Below are 19,458 nucleotides of genomic sequence, written 5' to 3' on the forward strand. Positions count from 1 at the left end.
AGATTCAAAATCTCTTTTCAAATTCAGAATTTGATTTTGTCTGCCTCGTTCACTTCCTCGGTACTCCTTCTCAAGTTTTTCCCAAGCTTCTTTTGCTGTCTCACATGCAATGATTTTAGAAAAGATTGAATCTGCAACTGAATTTTGAATTACAATTTTGGCTTTGTGTTTTTTTGCTTTTCTCTTCTGAGTGAAGTTTGATTTCAGCATCAGAAGATTTTTCAGTGAGTTGTTGTATGGGTTTGTCTTCCATTACAACTTCCCACAAATCATAAGCCTCAAGATAAGACTTCATCTTAACTGCCCAAATTTGATAATTTTCACCATTGAAGGTTTGTGGGGCATTGAAAGAAAGAGTATTGCTTGTCATGGTTTGAAAAATAAGGTTTAAAATAATATAGATTTAAAATTGGTTAAAAGTAGCCCTGCGTTAAAAATAAAAGCACAGGTTAAAATTGGCCCTGCATTAAAAATAAAAGCACGGGTTAAAAGTGGGTTGAAAATAGATATGAATTAAAAGTGGTTGAAAGTTCTTCTTCAACGAACTCACAGATCCATTAAGATCAATGTAAGGCTCTGATACCACTGTTATGGAATGGAAGAAACTAGAAAGAGAAATTAAAGAGAGAATGAATAATAACTCTTTGTATTTATTCTTGCATTGATTCAAATAGAAAAGTACATCCCTATTTATAAATAATTAAGGANTAAGACAATACTTCACTGTTTACTAACTTTCTACCCTAATAGCCGTCCTCTACACCCTCCTATCTAAGGTCATGTCCTGGGTAACCTGAAGTATGCAATGTCTTGTCGAATTAATCACCTCACCCACTACTTCTTTGGCCTACTTCTACCTCTCCTCGTACATACCATAACTAACTTCTTGCACCTCCTCACTGAGGCGTCTGCACATCTCCTCTTCACATGTCCAAATCATTCGTTTCTATCATCTTGTCCACCACAGAGTCACTCCCATCTTATTCCGAATATTCTCATCACCTCAACACTCTCATTAACTCGACATGCATCTTCTAAACATGGCTAGCCAACACTCCGTCTCTTACAACAAAATTTGTCTATCTACCACCCTCTACAAGCTTACCTCTAAATTTCAATGGTACATTTTTATCACACAAGACTCCGGATGCAATCTTCTACTTTATTCACATGCACCAATACTATGTGTAATATCATCGTCAATATCTCCATTTTCCTTGATTATAAATTCAAGATACTTGAAACTGTGATGAAAAAATACTTCAAAATCTGATTGATCAAAATTTCATAGTTTCACTCTCGAAAAATAAAACATGACATACTAATTTAAGATGAAAGAAGTATTTGTATAGCGCAATTCATAATTAAAATAAAAATAATTCTAATATTAAGGAGAAGTAACACTTCGTTGTTTGGTGAAAATATTGGCAAATAATTTCCAACTAACCAGTCGATATTTGAGTATCCACCTACCTCAATTTATTGGACCACCACACACTTCACTGTCATCTACCATTCTTCTTATGTTTGTCTTTTTTTTATTTTATTCACTCAAATCAGAGCCACCCCTTCTTTTTAGATACTTTTTTTTTATCATATAGTAATAATAAATTTTTCAATTTATATATATACACATTCAATCTTTGTTCTCCATATATTCTCTTCCTTAATTAGTCCTCCAATTCATTTAATTAAAGTTGTATCTATCTTGATGATGGCAGATTGGGATAGATCAAGCACATCAGATAATGCCTCAGTGGTCTCACCTGGTAATTAACTATTCATTTTTATTTTTATAGCAAGAGCTTTTAATTATTCATTTCGTTCACTTTTACTGGTTTATTTTGGACATAGCACGCTCCTTACCAAAAAAATATTTGATATGAGGGTCCTACAGTACATATTAACTGATGTTTGATATTATATCTTGAAAGAAGATTTGAGAAATAAATAACTAATGCGTTAAGGGTAAACATGAAAAGAATTTTTTGTCTTTTCTTTATATGTTAAAAAGTAACGAATAAAAATGAACGGATCGCAAGGGGTATTTTCTATGTGCTTGTAAATATATTCCTTTAAGGAATTTGGAGAACATTATGATATGATTCTCTGCATCTAACCATATACTCTAATAATGCCACAAGTAAGCAAATATATTTCCTTTTGGCTACTTCCAGAATACATGTTTTTTACGAATCATTTTTTTTCCTTCATAATACGGTAGTCAATGATGAAATTCAAAATTTAAAGTTTATATGTTTCTATACATCAAGTTAATATATTATATACTAAGTTCACAATCAAATATTCAAATTACTTTTAATGATTTTCTTAATATATTTATAATGTCTAAATAAAAGCTATTGAGTTCACGTGAATTCACAGTAGATTCGACCCGAGTGGTTGCATTAGAGACCACCAACGAAGAAACCTCTAAACTTGAATTTTCACAAGATGAAGAAATGCTCATTGCAAAAATGTTCAGCTTGGTTAGAGAGAGGTACGTAAATTTTTTTAAAAAAATCTTGAATTTTATGCATTAATTTGAGGTTAATATAAAATTGTCATGGTGTAATTTAAATTAGGTGGTCATTAATTGCTGGAAGAATTCCAGGAAGAAATGCTGATGAGATTGAAAAATATTGGAAATCAAGATACTCCAAGAGCCAGTAAAATTCTTCAAACTTTTTCCCTCCAATGAATATTTTCGTCTATTTTTACTTATCTCATATTGACCCGAAGTATTCCTTAATGTTTTGAAAAATACGTTGAAAAATTTCATAGTTAATAACAAAGGTAAATAAGAAATTAAATGATAAATTTATCTCTAAATTCTTTATAAGTTTGACAAGTAAAAATGAATATTTATTTTTCGTATAGTAAAGAGGAAGTACACCTTCCGTTCAGTTTTAACATATAAATAGAAAAAACATACTATTATTTTTTTCATAAAGAATACATTAATTACTTAGTCCTCAAATTATTTTCAAGAACTAAGGTTTTTAATATATATTTAATATAAGCATTGTAATAAAATACTATTGTCAATTATTTTTTGAAGAGTATGCAAAGTTCAAATTAAACAAGTAAAAACGAATATAGAGAGTATAGAGATGAAGTTAAGATTTTGAGTTTTAAAAAAATTAAATTTAAAAGAAAAAAAAACTTACCAGATTTTAAATATATTTTTTATAGATATTAAATAAATAAATTTTAAATGAGAATATAAACTTTATACTAATATAAGTCAAGATAATTAAATTATGTTGAACTCGTAAACAAGCTTGTAACTTCGTCCCTTAGAGCCCGTTTGGATTGACTTAAAAAAAGTAACTTTTAAAAATTAACTTTTTAAAGTGCTGGAACTTATTTTTAAAATAAGTAGTTATGTGTTTGAATAAAAGTGCTGCAGTTGAAAAAAAAGTTGTTGATGTGTTTGGCAAATAAGTGCTGGTAAACACTTTTTTTTTATCAAAATGTCTGAAATACCCTTTAAACTGTTAACATGATAAAAAGTTGATTAATTTAAGGTTTTCATACTTAAAAAAAAAATTAAAACAAAATTAATTTATGTTTTACATCCATAAGTAATAATATTTTTCTATCATTCACATATTTCTTTACCACCTTATAAGAGGAATATAAATTCATATTTCAGAAATAATAATAATAATAATAATAAGAATAATAAGAATAATAATAATAATAAGAATAATAATAATAATAATAATAATAATAAAAAAAAATAATAATAATAATAATAATAATAATAATAATAATAATATAATAATAATAATAATTCAATATGGGCAATTTGGAAATTGTATAAAAGAATTAAGGGCAAAAAGGTAATATACTTGGTCAACATAAAAGTGTTTTTAAGTTAAAAAAAAAAAAAGCTCCCCCCCTAGCTTTTAGCTTTTGGCTTAAAATAAGTCAATTTTGACTTAAAATAAGTCACTTTGATAATTGTCAAACACTCTAATAAGTCAAAAACTGATTTTTAAGCCAGTTTGACCAGCTTAAAAGCCCATCCAAACAGGCTCTTAGTCTTATTATTTGAACGATAAACACAGTGAATATCAAGTCATTTCAGAATCTTTACATTCTGATTTCTGATAGTTATATTACTTATTTTTTACTTTATTTATTTTGAACTTTATACTCTCGATAAAAATAAGATAATGATTGATATAATTATTTTATTATAATATCTATATTAGTTGCTGTTTAATATTATATTGGAAAATATAATTTACAAAATAAGTAATTAATATTAAGAATAAAATAAAGAAAAAATATTTTTTATATTTTAAAGGTGACAAGTAAATGTAAATGGAGGAAGTATTATTCACTATTAATGGTAGATATCAAAAGGGTGAGAAAAAAATTTCAACATCTACTATATATACAAATAAAAAAATTAATTTTAAATATATAATATAATATACCTTTATGTCGAATGTGTTTTGCGCTGTGATTGTTTCCTTTTTTCTTCACTGTTCCATATATAAGAGCTCTCATCCTTTTTGCTTCTTGATAACTTGAACTTGCAACCTTATTATGAATGTTTATCATTCGATCTACTTTCATGCAAATTTATTGTGTCTGTAACGTTTTTTTTAAAAAAAAAATATAAATATTTTATACTCTTCATTTTAGTAGGGAGGAAATAGTGGTCCAACCTCAAGATGAAGCTCAAAGCATTGAATTGAAAGAGAAATCTGGGCCTTCAACGGGGCAGACTCGGCAGTATTTTTTTGGGCCAGAAAAAAGGCCCATATCCATCTGTCCACCTTCAGAGACTGGGCCTCAACAGAAATTGGGCCCTACAACAATTGAGCCCAATAACATCTCTGTAGACCAAAAGTTGGTTAACCCAGCCCAAGACAAAATAAACCAATAATATAACTTCCTGTTTCCCAGCCCAGCCCAAGATTGGTCAAACATCCCATTAAGACGTACAATATATTTTGGAATTTTCTATTTGCATATTTTCGCAAATAGTCACTATAATAAGCTTAAGTATGCTTCAGAGTTATAGTTTGAATATTTACTGGTTGTAGTTACAGTTTAAGTTGTCTCATTTGTATAATTCGCAGGTGAGTTTGTATAATTCGCGAGTACGTTTGTATAATTGAACTATTTTTGTATAAACTCAAAATAACGAATTTATACAAACACAAACATCTGAACTTTAAACAGTTACACAAATTATATTATATAAAATTACATTATACAAAAGTTATACAAATTATATTATACAAAATTCGAATTATACAAATGTGCAAATTATACAAACTCGAAACTCCAGCCCACGTAATTATCACTGAATGTTGATCGTGATTGGTAATTAACTAAAACTATAACTATGATGACTAATTAACCAGTATATGTTTGCATAACCATGTAATTTCCCATACTTTTTTGCCTTATTGCCATTATACACTGCTATAAAGAGTTTAAGATACAAATTCAAGGTAATCTTCCGAAAGTATAAAAAACTTATCTTTACACTTTAAAATTCCAATTAGTTGCCTCATGATAGTTAAATTAAACCATTATAATTATAAGTTACAAAAATACGTGAAAACTTATTTTATGTTTATCACCTGAGCAAAAGAGAAAAATGGATATGAATAATAACATAGTCGATTTTCTTTGTTTCGATTTGATTTTATTGTAAGTTTGTAACGATACAATTGTTTTATGTAGTCCGTGGGGTGTTTGATTAAACTTATAAGGTTGTTAAATTAGTTTAATACGCACTTCTTAATAAGATATAAATATATTATATCCTTTAATTTCTAATAATTTCTCCTTAGACAATTGCTAAAGTTTCAAAATTGCCTCCCATTTCACGCTTTTCATAGTTATTTTATTTATACAATTTACAAGAAGTGAGGAACAAAAATTGAGGGTGGCAAAACTTATCTAGATGATGTGGCATGTATAGCTCCATTTTTATATGTCACATTAATACTATAATCTATATATAGTAGCAATGCTTGATAGAAAATTCAAATAATCGTCCAACTTAATAAAGTATTCAAAAATAATTTGTGTAGATAACTATAAATAGAAGCGGATTCACATTAGTATATTTTGTCCGTGTATTTGTTAACTTTGGAAAAATATACACTTTCAAAAAAAGTTTATATATATATATATATATGTAGGGGTGTACATGACCGGATTAGTTCAATTTTTTTAAATATCAAACCAAATTATTTGGGTCAAATTTTTCAATTTATAAACCAAATCAAACTAATTAAACTCAAGTATTTTCGAGTTTTTCAACCTCGCGTCGGTTCGTGTTTTTCAAATATCAAACCAAATCATTTGTATCGAATTTATAAATTTATAAATCAAAATAAACTAATAAATTTTCGGTAAAGTATTCATACAAACATATAATTAACTTGTGCTCCGAATATTTCTTTAGTCCAACCAAAATACAACTATCTAAGGTGTTTCTTAAGAAAAAATAACACAAAATATGAGATGAGTGATGACACTAAAATATTCAACAAAAAATAATAATGAAGTCATATAAAATAAACATTGCAAATTAATAAGTCATAAGTAATGAAATTATCATAATTTAAAAATACTAAATCATGCTAAAATAAATCTAATAAGCAGTAATTACATGGTTAAATATTAAGAAAAAATTAAATTATATATTTTAAATATCTAAACTAATACCTAGGGTGTGCATTCGGTTATTCGGTTTGGTTTTGCACTATTCGGTTTGGATTTTTCAGTTTTTTGGTTTTGTAAAAGTGTAACCCAATTCGATCCAAAATAAATTTGGTTTGGTTTGATTTTTCTCTATTCGGTTCGGCTTTTTTTGGTTTGATTATTCGGTTATGTCAATAATTAATAACATAACCAAAGTAATAGTATTGAATCTCTTAAATATACTTTCTACATATAAATCATAAGTAAAACTTAAAACACAATACTTATAAGTATACCTATTATAGATGTTCAAACATAAAATATAAACATAATTATCATGAAAGGCAATAACCAAAAAGGGACAAAAGTGGTTAACTCCAACTTAATTCTAAACCTAAACATTATATATATATATATCGATATTTTCAGTTTTTTGGTTTTTATTTTTTAAAATCCAAAACCAAAAACAAAAAACCAAACAAAGTAATTTATTAATCCAAAACCAATTCGAAAAACCAAAAAATCAATCCAAATAAAAATTCGATTTGATTTGGTTTGGTTATTCGGTTTAATCCAAATAGTGCACACCCTTAAATACTCCTATAAAACTATAAAATAAATATTTAACATTAATATTGTCATTCTTAGTGTTTGAATTAAAACCAACTTCAACTTACATACATATGCCTTTAGTGATGCAGATGCCTCCATTATTTTTTTATAATTGACAGTTGAAAATAACTGTTCCAATTAAGAAAAAATTGTATGATAATTTTTCATAAAAGCACTTATCATTTCATTGATAATTGAATGAACAAAATAATAGAGAATCCATCATAGTACTGTAACAAACATGAAGTCCTTAACATAATATATCATATTGACTAAGATGTTGGGCCCTTGCGTAACACATATAATATTCCACTAGTTTATAACATAAGTAACAAAACACCTCTTCGATGTCATGCCTGCTTACATCGTGATTTTGATAGTTCATAGACTTTGTGCTTTAAGGTGATTGCACTTGACGGTGTAGTGTTTGTACTTCGTGTGTTTGGACAAAACAACCCTTCAACTTTTGCTTTATTCCGTTCATATCCTATTTAAACTTTTTCAATATGTGTGCCCTACGAGGACTTTCGTTGTTTTTGTCACTTTCTAGCTTGTACCTTACCATCACATGCGTTGTCTACCAAATTCTTCTTTTATAGGTTCTTTACATATTTTATCTCAAATTATTTATCATAATTTTATAAATTAATTTATTATTTCAAAAATAAAATTAATTATTTTTGAAAATATAAACACATCAATTATAAAGAAAAGAAAAAACAAATAAGGTAAGAATCAGTTTGTTTGGATATACTTATAACTTAGATTTATAACCAAACTTCACAAGTTAGATAAATTGAGTTATGAGTCATATTTTTAGCTTAAATCAATCCAATTAATTTCAGTCCAATAAAATTGACTCGTCAAATTCAACCTAACTAATCACATCTAGATGACATGCACGATAGAAACAAATGAACATGTTACATCTCCTCATGTCTAGCAAATTAAGTCCCAAAGCAGTATTTTTTGTGCGTAAGGGTAGTGACATTCTCAGTGCTTCATCTCCATTACGTCTTAAATGATAATTGATTTTGATAGGTTCTATTATTTTTTTAAAATTACATAAGTGACAAGGAGCTTCTTGATACATTGATGAGTTCTAATGTTGAAAAATTATTTTTTCTTACATCTATCAACAGTAACAAGTAACAATGTGATAGCAAAAGAAGTATGGAAGAAAATATAATTGGGATGGTTAGGTGATCAAAGAGTTTGTTTTAGTACATATAGTCCTATTCCTATATCGGTGGGACTAAAAGCAAAATCATATGTCATTCATTATTTTAACAAGATTCAATAAATTCAAATGAATTATCAAGTATTGTTAGACAAATATAAAAAAGAAGAAGACAAATGAATAATTTGACATGTTAATTTAGATAAAAGAATTTTTTTAATTTTTTATTTTTTATGTTGATAACTCTACTTTCTTCTTGGCGTTTATGTTCTTGTATTATTTATGCATCCGTGTTGGTTATATGATCATGATATATTGTGTATTATAAACTCAATAATAATAATAATAATAATAATAATAATAATAATAATAATAATAATAATAATAATAATAATAATAGAATAAGTACTTCTCTCTTGATTTTATTTTCTTCATGCATGCTTGTGAGTTAGTAGAGATTTGATACCATACTAGCTAGGATCGATAAGTTAAGGTCTAGTTCTCCTGATTTGTTCTTATTTCTTATCGAGAATTTTTACTTTATTATTAATAAAAAGTCAATAGATGTCAAGTATTATAAATTTACCCTAAAAAACAATTTTATTAAAGAATAGCTACTTACCCATATTGTTGATTTATTGGATTGGTAAATCTTTGTAAAATTATGTGTATTTATAATAACTTTACAAATAAATGTGACTATTTACAAAAAGAATTAATAGCAAGGATAATATGAGAAAACAACAATTAATGTTTTCTTTTATCAAAACGATCAATTAACATGAGACAACAATTTTTAGTATAGTGATCGACTAATATATGACCGAGGGGAAGAAAAGTGAGTCAAATCTATGCTAAAAATAAATGATTTTTCTCGAATTGCTAAACGGCAACAGCAAGATATATTGAATTGAAGTGCCAATTGGACTCACACATCAATGGACGAGCGAATATATATTCTTTTTGAATATTGCAAATCCCAATGAGATATAACACCTTATTTTTATTATCATTATTCTTTATCCTTCCATATATTATGTATAAAGTATAAAGTATTTGACTACATGTTAGTTGATCAAAGCTTCATAATTGATGCTATCTATTCTTACCATCACCTTCTAGATTATTTTTTTGGCAGAACATATTGATAATTTTAATTTTTGTAAATTTATTGATAAATTCTAGTAGATATACTCCAAATTATAATATGTTTGGATTAAGTACTTGAATCATATGATGTATATGATGTATCTCTATTTAAATACTTTTGGTTCAAAATTTTGAATTCTTTTTATACATGTTTTGAAATATTTATCATGTTATTAAATTAATTACTTAAAAATGTGTTCCTACTCTTTAATTATATGTATTAATTTCAATAAGTGGTAAAATTTCAAACATGTCGATATTGATTATATATATAATTAAAGAAGGAGATAAAGACAAATTTATAAGGTAAATTATAATTCACGTAACCTCCATAATCTCTTAGCAGAATTAGATACACTGATCAAAAATGATCTTTAGCGGCAATTAACTAATTACAATAGCTTAATTGCCATTAAATATATATTTTTAGCGGTAATTAATACTCTTTGTATATATTTCTAAAGTTTTTAGCGACACTGAATCTAATGACACTTAACTAATGCCGGTAAAGACTTAAGCACTCTTTATTAATGAGTCTATTTATTGCCGATAAAAGTTATTTTTATTATAGTGATATTGATTTTCATGTACATATATTCTAAACTTGATAAATATTATCCCATTTAGTTTAATCTTAAGTTATTTACCTAGATGAATGAATAGTAAATCAATTCCCACTTCTGTATTTACTCATCCTATTTTTTAATGGTGCACTTACTATGTTTAAGAAATCTCAAATTTGTTTCGAAAAAGATATATTTTATACAACTAACTTATCTATGTAGCAGAATCTTATGAACATACATAAAAACTTTCAAAACACATGCCATAAATATCTATGATACTTTATTTTATATTCAGATGTATAATTAGAATACGTCATAATCTTAATATTTAAATAAATTTATTATTTTTAGCAAATTTAAGAAATGGTCATATATATATGAACTTCAACCTCATCTAAATCTGCCACACAAATAATTCCAATATATACCATTGTTATCAACCAGCAACGTACATCCCCCCTGTCTGGCATGTAAATTTTCACATGCGTTAGTAATTAGTTGCATAAATATTTCTATCTATAAAAAAAAACATTATCTTTTTTCATTTTCAGAAACAAAATTGACAATTGACGTGACAAATTATTTGGAATATTTATTTACACGTAATATCATCATGCTAGCTAATTGAAAAGGATTAAGTGACTAATCATTGGGGTTATTTGTATTTATCCTCTCTCTTAAATTAAAGTTTAAAGGAAAATGCTGATAATTTTTTTTTTGTTTTTGTTAAGAGTGGGCAAATGTGTACTTTCCTACCGTCTACATTAATTTATAATACTCTTTCATTTTCAGTCGTTTTTTAAAATAAAAACATATTTTTATATTTAGTGAACGATAAATTACAATTACATAAGTGTCTACTGACTCATTTTATATCATGAATTTTAATTTATTTATTTTTAAAAAAAAAGATATTGTAACTCTTTGTCAGTCAAATACCTTCGTATAAATAGGAATAACGAAAGTATATACTCCAGTGTAAAGCTAGGAGATTGTGTTCATTTTATATAATTTCCAATTCGATATATCGGCCATGCAGAATATTATACTTTAGAGGGAAGATAATTGAGCAAGGCGGGACAGGGCAAACTTTAAATGGAGTACGTAGGGCAGGAGAGCTTTTAAATAGATCAAATAGGACGGAACATAAAATAGCATTCGAAATACTTTAGTGGGGCAAAACACGTTGGATTTTGGTTTGTAGGCTAATAAATTTGTTCATTAGCGTTGTAAAGATTCAAAGTATATTCACAATGGTTCTAACTGTTTATTTCATATTATATATCGAGAAAAAAAATCATAAGGTGGGAGATGATGGATAGTTTAATTCTCTTTTTAATATTTTGATTTAATTTTTTACACATATCGCGTGTAATATTTACGAGTAACACAATCGTTCAATAAATATAATATGATAGAAAAAAAGAAAATCGACTTTTGTGTAAGTTTGTAACCATTTAGCTTATCGACAATTACATTTAACGTCGTAGCATAAAAATTTTCTTTTGCAAATCATATATACTAAGTTAATCACTTTTTTTAAAAGAAGAAGAAATAAATGAATATCACAAAATAAAAAATAGACTAAACATGATAGAGTGAGACGAGTCAACCAATTATTAAATTGGTGGACCGTCAAAATCTTAGTAGGGTAAGATTTACTGTACCTCATCCAGACCCACCCTGGACCAATAATTATCATACCTAATGCATTTATTTTGATTACAAAATCGTATATACCATGTAATTTGAGTATGTGGAAAGGACCAGCAAAAGGCCAATTTCTTTATGCGATGCGGTGAAGAGTATATTCTTCTTTTACCCTTCTGGTTTGGGACCCTTTAGAAATTAGAGATTCGTCTTATCACATTGTCGACTTATCAATTATCACGACCTTATCATAAGTGGCGGATCCACGTAATGTGTTTATCCATTAATTTATGTTATCTAATGTCCATTCCTATGATATATAATTTTATCAAATATAAAAATACAAAACAAATAATCTAACGTGTAAATATAAATTAAATGATTATACTACGTAAAATTTGCTTTGTGGAGTGCTAGTTTTGAACTCCACTTTACACAGAGGTGTGACGTTCTCAATGGGGGCCTATATATTGCTTTCACTCATATACATATGTATTTGGTGGTGTATCTTTATTGTATTTGAGTCTTAAGTCTGCATCTACTTATCACGATTTAGTAAAAAAAATAGTTTAAATATGAAAGCACAATATATTTACCCCCAAAAGGATATAATTGACTATGTATACATAATTTAAAGGATACGTAAATTAAATCAATCGAGATAACTAAATGAATAAGCAAGAAATGGTATAATTAAGATCAAATAAGTTAAAAATAACATGAACGAATTCGTAATGTTGAGTAATTCTATCTTGTTTAGATTTGATTCCGAAAATATCCTCGATGAAAAGAATTTTGGATAATCTAATGAATACAAGAGCTAGCAAATAAATAATTGTATGAGCTTACGAAAAATAAGAATTTAGTATTTAGAGTAAACATCAGATGATCTACAATACGTATACTCAAATCATTTTAAAAGGTAAATTTTCAAGATTTAATGTCCAAGAATCATTTCTTAATATTTAAATCATATTAAGTGAAAATATACCTGATATTTAAATATAAAAGAGTATTCTCTGACGCTATCTCTAGAAGGTTCTATAATGATCGGTATAATCCGATGACTCTTCCCTCTCGATCAAGTATTAATTTTATCCTATCCTCAATTAAAAATGAAGTTTAGATTTATCTTTCATGACATCATATAAACAATATATTTACGTAATAAAATAATACGTAACGACTACTCAAACAAGCTGATTAATATGTAGAATATTTATTTTTAATATATTACATTATTATTATTTTACAAAAAAATTACTTAGTTTGTAAGGGGCCCAAACTCATAAGAGATCATTTTTCACGAGACACAAAATTTGACCACCGACGGCGTACAAGTGTTGTGCAACAAGGTCATCCACTTTGTGCACTGTCAGCCAGCAACCCAAGGCCTTACGTTTTATCGTATTGCATTTTCTTTCTTTTTTTTTACTTTTTATCTGTGTTTGGAGCTCGTATTGAAACTCCCATTAAAAATTTAGATCATTCACTAAATTTTTCGTAGACGCTGTATTTGTATTAAAAATTATGTGTGTATATATATATATATATATATATATATATATATATAAAAATCGTGAATTCCTAACAAAATTGATTGACAGTTTAGTGGTAAAAAAGGGGCACACACTAGTATTGTGGGTTCAAACCTCAATATCAATCTTTTCAGAAGAGGAGTTAGAATTCCCAACATAATTTTATTTATATCTAAAATTTAAACCTGAAATTTCTGATTAATGATAGAACAATCCTATTTGTTTAGTTTTCTTTCTTTGGGCCACATTGTTTAGTGGCAAACAAAATTTCATAGTCACGTATGTTAGGAAATAATAATAATAGAAATGATGTGATGTTTCGATATGGAAAATAAATAATAATGGATGCTCTTTTACTTGTGGGAATGTTCAAATTAAATTCTTAAGTATATCTACTTTTGTATAATTTTTGTCAAAGTAGGAAACTCACTTGATGAGATGTAATTTTTCCCGTTTTTGTTATTTTGGATCGATATTTTTGTGTTTAATAAGTGTAACTTTTTGAAATATAATTTTTGCTATTTTTATGTCTTTCATTTTTTTTTAATTATGGCAGGTTTTAGGACTTGATATAACTTTTTAGATATTTCTAGTAAAATATTTTAACGAAACTAAATATGCTTATTTTCAGATAGTTTCAACTCATAAAATAACTCCTTTTAAAAAAACTCTTGACTCTATCCTTTTTAAGTGGTGAGGTGAACGATGGTTTTGCGTACGTAATTGGCGGTTTACATCCCAATTTCCAATAATTCAATTCAGGTATAATAGACATAAGTAATTAAACGCTGCAATAAATATGACACAATTATAATAATAAAATAAATAAAATTTTGGATATGCAAAGATTTTTGGTACGTACAAAAGTCAAGTTAAGAAATTTCCTTTCAATCCACAGCGTTATTCATTTATCCTTAATCAGAGGTATTAGGTTCGAGTTCCTTTAGGTACAAAGTTATTTTTGTTAGGAAGTATTTTACCTATGAATGTGAATTTTTGGCGCGAGTCCAAATTAAATCAAATTTTAATATGAATATTAAACACCGAGCGAAAAATTAATAAAAAAAATCCTGATATGAGTACGTATTTAGTGTGAACGCCATCTACTTTGGGTCCATGCATGACATGAAAGTTCATCGATTTGTGTTTGAATTTTGAACAAATAGAGCATTCTATAGGTGTAACTTAATTAAGTAACGTAACTTCCATCTTGATTGCACTTATATTTGTTTTTTAAAAAATAGTTTCATAATAAGTGTCATTTTTATTTTATTTTTAAAGTCAATTTTACTAGTCTCTTAAATTAAACTGGCTTGAATCAACTTAAACTTTACAAAATGATAATACACGTGCAGATATGCAGTTTTTCTCATGATCAAATATTAAATAGTTTGAATATTGAGAAGCTAAAAATGTGATATAATTTGGAACTACTCATAAAACGAATTCGCAAAATGAATTTATTTATCATCAATAAATTCGTCGTTTCTAATGGTACTTCACCGTGACTTTCAATTCGTCTATCACTGTCAATTGAAATGTGAATTTAGTTTAGGATAAGAGATAATACTATTTTTGTATGGATAAATCCTAATCCCCTTTTAGAGTTCAAATAAATTGTTATTACCACTGCAAGAAATCAGTATCATACATTTAATAAATTAAATGTCATAGTCATATAAATATCACAAAATTAATCATTCATCGATGGGAATCGGATATTAATAGGACAGGGCAGGTTGAGCTGTTCAACTACAAATTCAACCCACCATGTTCTGCTCCATTTAACCATGTTTAAAATTTGGCCTAAATTCATCTGTAGTCTCCTAAAATTGGCATCAAGTTTCACTTAGACATTTTAATTGTGTGATGATTATTTATGTAGGGTCTCGCTATGTCATTTTGACACTTTTTTGACAATAAGCAAAAAGTTGAAGGAGAGTGTAATACATTCGTTGATGACATGGCAAACAACCAATTAAATGATTACAGTTAAAAAATATTTTTAAATCTATTTAGTAAATAAAATAAAAATATTATTCTAAACAAATCAATTTAACCTCCCCCCCTCCCTGAAGGTAATTGTCTTCTTTACTACACCTAACAATTTTTTTTTTTAATCAACTTTTTAAATTGTTTCAAATTTCTTTTTTTTTCTTTCTTTTTAGTGTTGTTTTGTGGGAAGAAAAGAGGGAGAGGAAGAAAGTAAGAATGAGAAAATTAATATGAAATATGAGTGTTGATATCCATTTTTCCAGTAAAAAAAGTGGAGGGAAGTGATTATAGATTTAGAAAAGTAATACAATGAAGAAGAAGAAAAATGACTTGAAAACGGATTAGAATAAAAAATTCAACCTCCATTGAAGGAGCTTAAGCTTCAAAAAATGGTGGGAAGTGGTAGCTTGAAAAATGGAGAAGAAGAGAAAATAAAATAAAAAATACTCCAGCTAAATTGAGATTTTCACACTCTATTGTTGAGTGTATCATACTCACTTTGACATGCCAGCAAAAAGTGTCAAAATGACACAACGGGACCCTACATGAGGCATCTAAAATGAACATCACTCATTTGACAGTGTCTAAGTGAAACTTAATACCAATTTTAGAGAACCACAAATGAATTTGGCCTTAAAATTTTCAATCTGTTTTATTCCGCCCCGTTTTATTAGCTATGTCCATCTCCACCTCGTTTAGTTTTATATATATATATAATATAATATATATATATATAAGTTTATAATAGTGCTTTTCTTTTTCTCTTTAATTTCTACAACTCAAATTATGTTTGTGCTTGAGTTAATAAAGTGATTTTACCCTTTTAAAAATGTTTCTTGGCAAAATTTACCGTTCTTTAACATTTGTTAAATTTAATGAGTCAGGTGTAAAAGAAAATTCTACAAATTAGTGGATGAAAGTAAGTTTTATAGGAAAAGAAATCACATTATAACAGAGAAACTAACGAAAGCACGTTGTTTTTTACAACTAATAAATGTAATTAATAGAGTATATAAAAAAAGGAAGAAATACTCCGGACGACTGAATTTGAATCTACGTCTGAATGATTACAATATCGTCTCTAAATTTGAATATTGAATGATTAAGACTGATTATTTTTTAGCATCTAAATGGATATAATTCACAATTATATAAACATAATGAATATATAATTCAAATAAAATTATATTTGGGGATTTATTTAAAAATTAATTTAAATAAAATAAAATTATTATGTGATAAAAAATAATATTTTAAGTAAATAGTCTCAATTTGATAAAACATTTAAACAAAATTAATAATATTGTGCATGTTTGTAAGTATTTAGTGCCTCTTATTATAATTTGATGTTAAGCTATTAATTTTATTCAAACGTGCACACATTTACAACATTTTCATTTTGGAAAATAAAAAAAGGAAAACATATATTTAAGCTTTTCTGGTGCAAGCAACAATTTGAACTAGTAAAACTGCCCACCAAGACTCCAAAGAGTATAGTAATTGATGAGCCTAATGCTTATTTATATATATATATATATATATATTTATATTATTTTGCAAGAGTGAAAAATAAATAAACGTAGGTCATGTCCCTCTAAAATTCTAACACAAATATTATTAATTTGTTTGATACTATAATTTATTAATTACATATTTTAATTATATGTATATGAGTCAAAAAATATTCAATCCGACTAATGCAATTTAACAAAACTAAACCTTGGAATTTTTGTTATAATTCTCATAGCTTTTTGTTTAGTCCGTATAAAACTCTATCTTCATATGAACTCCAGAAAATATAGCAAATTCAGTATGTAATTCTGAATTTCAGTTTATTTGTTGACTTACCATCCTACCTTGTCTTGTTTATACTTTTTTTTTAAAATGTATTTTAACTCTCCTTATTCTGTTTTGCTCGATTAAGTACTCCTTAGTCCACTCCTCTATGGCTCTGTCCTGCCCCACCTTATTGAACTCCTAAACTGCCCCCGCCCTGCTTGTGTTTGTATCGTTGTGTTTCATTGCCATCCCTATTTATTGATATTTATGTGAAAGAGATTTCCAAAATACCCTACCAACTTGTGCATTGCCTCATAGACATATGAAGGAACATTATACAAAACATTAAAAAATTTACCCAAAAAAAAACACAGAAAATACTTGTTTTTTCGAATAAATAGTGCATATCGAAAGAAAGGCAGAGTAAATTGTCATTGTTAAGGCCTTTATATCTCGACTTCACTTGAGCTTTCTTTGTGCATAAAGAATGAAATCACACTTGGCCAGTTTAGATTGGCTTTAAAAAAATAGTTTTTAATCAAAAATAAAAAGTCAAATTTAAATTTTTTAAATCAAAAAATAAAAGTAGGGAGGAGACCTACTTTTGGTTTTTGACTTACTTTAAGTCATTTTAAATTTATTTTAAGTCATTTTTGACTTATTTTAAGTTATTTTTTATATTTCTAAACACTTCCAAAAGTCAAAAAATGACTTTAAAAGATAGGTTTGATGATCTTTTAAGTCAATCCGAACGCCCTCTTAATGCATTAATCATTGAAAAATGAATATACTTACTACTAATAATATAGTTGGATTCAAAATTTTGAATTTATACATTTTATTCAAATTGAATTGAAATCGATAACTTTAACTAAAAAAAGTTATTGATTTATGAGTTATTGGTTTAGAGGTTTTGATAACTTTAACTAAAAAAAGTTATTGATTTATGAGTTATTGGTTTAGAAGTTTTGATAACTTTAACTAAAAAAAGTTATCAATAACTTTAATTGTATTTATACTATTTTGTATATAAAGTCCTTTACTTAGAGTTTAGTTTTCTACTTTTATTTCTGGCGGTCTCAAATTCTTGGTTATTCTACAATGTAAGAGTGTTTGCTTTTGAGCGAGATGCAATTAGTGAACTCATGTGCATGGTTCATTTTGTTTGTCACCTTTTTCTACTTGATTTTCAATGATTTTTTTTTTTGTGTCAAATCTTAACGGTTAAACCGATAACAATCAATAACAGATAAGTCAATATCGTAATGACTCTATAACGATTTTAATCTCTACAAATCGATAACCAATAAGTCAAACTGATAAACTTCAAAACTGAACTGACCGATACGTAGCCCAACATTTTATAGTGAGTTGATTTCTTTTGTGATCACTTAATTAATCTTTTTTTTTGTTCTAATTTATGTGGCAAGTTGAAATTTCGAGAGCCAACCGCTTTTTTTTTAATTAATTTTTTTTTGTCTTTTAAATATTTGTAATTGTTAGTGTGATTTGTAGTACTTCTTACATAGTTTTGAAATATACAAATTTCATATAAAAAAAATTAAAAGCTTACATGTATGAATTTTGTGATCAAAGGTTAAAAAATTTGAATCTTGAAATTTTGACTGTGCCATATAAATTGAAAAGAAGATTTAATTATTATCTTATAAAGTCACGAATTTTTTTTTTTTGAAGAAAATCAAAATCATGAAGAAATGTGACCTTTTGAGATTAAAAATTATTAGTCAAATGATCAAAAATCAAATTCCATGAAAAAACAACTTATTGAATGAGTTCTATTAGGACTGAAATAATCAAATGTCATGTGGAAGCTAGTAAAACAAACCTCGAAAGACCATGAATAAGAAAATAAATAAGAAATATACCAAAACAAACACAAATATTTTACGTGATTCGGTCAATCGACTTAAATCCACAAGAGGAGATTAACAATCCATTGTATAAAAAAAAGTACACAACTCACACAAATTCTCCTCCTACACAAAACTCTCAAAACCCCAAGGACTATACATTGTAAATGTTGTCAAATTAGAAAAATTAAGCTTCTATTTATAGAGTCATAAACATTTTTCCTAGAAGAAAAATGACTAGCCAAATATTCAATTATAGTAAGAAATCAACCCAAATACCAATAAGTTCTGAATAAATGATTATACATATTCAATCAATGCATTTTAACACAAAATCTTAACTGATGATCTACTAAGCTGCTAGGATTAGAAACAATCAAACTAATCCTGGATGTACTAAGCTAATAGGATTAGAAAAACCAATGAGAAAAGTG

The 19,458-nt window shown here is 27.1% G+C and overlaps 1 protein-coding gene across 2 annotated transcripts; it reads left to right on the plus strand.

The window, feature by feature from the left end:
- The first annotated feature begins 1,644 nt into the window (after positions 1–1,644).
- Positions 1,645–4,969, plus strand: LOC125876691 (transcription factor MYB90-like). 2 transcript variants are annotated; one of them, XM_049557919.1, is made up of 4 exons: positions 1,645–1,769; positions 2,389–2,500; positions 2,586–2,669; positions 4,663–4,967. In XM_049557919.1, exons 1-4 carry the CDS (start codon positions 1,712–1,714, stop codon positions 4,904–4,906), a joined length of 498 nt encoding a protein of 165 aa, XP_049413876.1. In that variant the 5' UTR covers positions 1,645–1,711; the 3' UTR covers positions 4,907–4,967. The 2 variants fall into 2 exon arrangements, with proteins under 2 accessions (XP_049413876.1, XP_049413877.1); XM_049557920.1 differs by having other exon boundaries at positions 1,666–1,769; positions 4,666–4,969.
- Positions 4,970–19,458: the final 14,489 nt, after the last annotated feature.

Source organism: Solanum stenotomum, chromosome 9 (genome assembly GCF_019186545.1).
Source record: "Solanum stenotomum isolate F172 chromosome 9, ASM1918654v1, whole genome shotgun sequence".
Taxonomy (NCBI): Eukaryota; Viridiplantae; Streptophyta; class Magnoliopsida; order Solanales; family Solanaceae; genus Solanum; species Solanum stenotomum.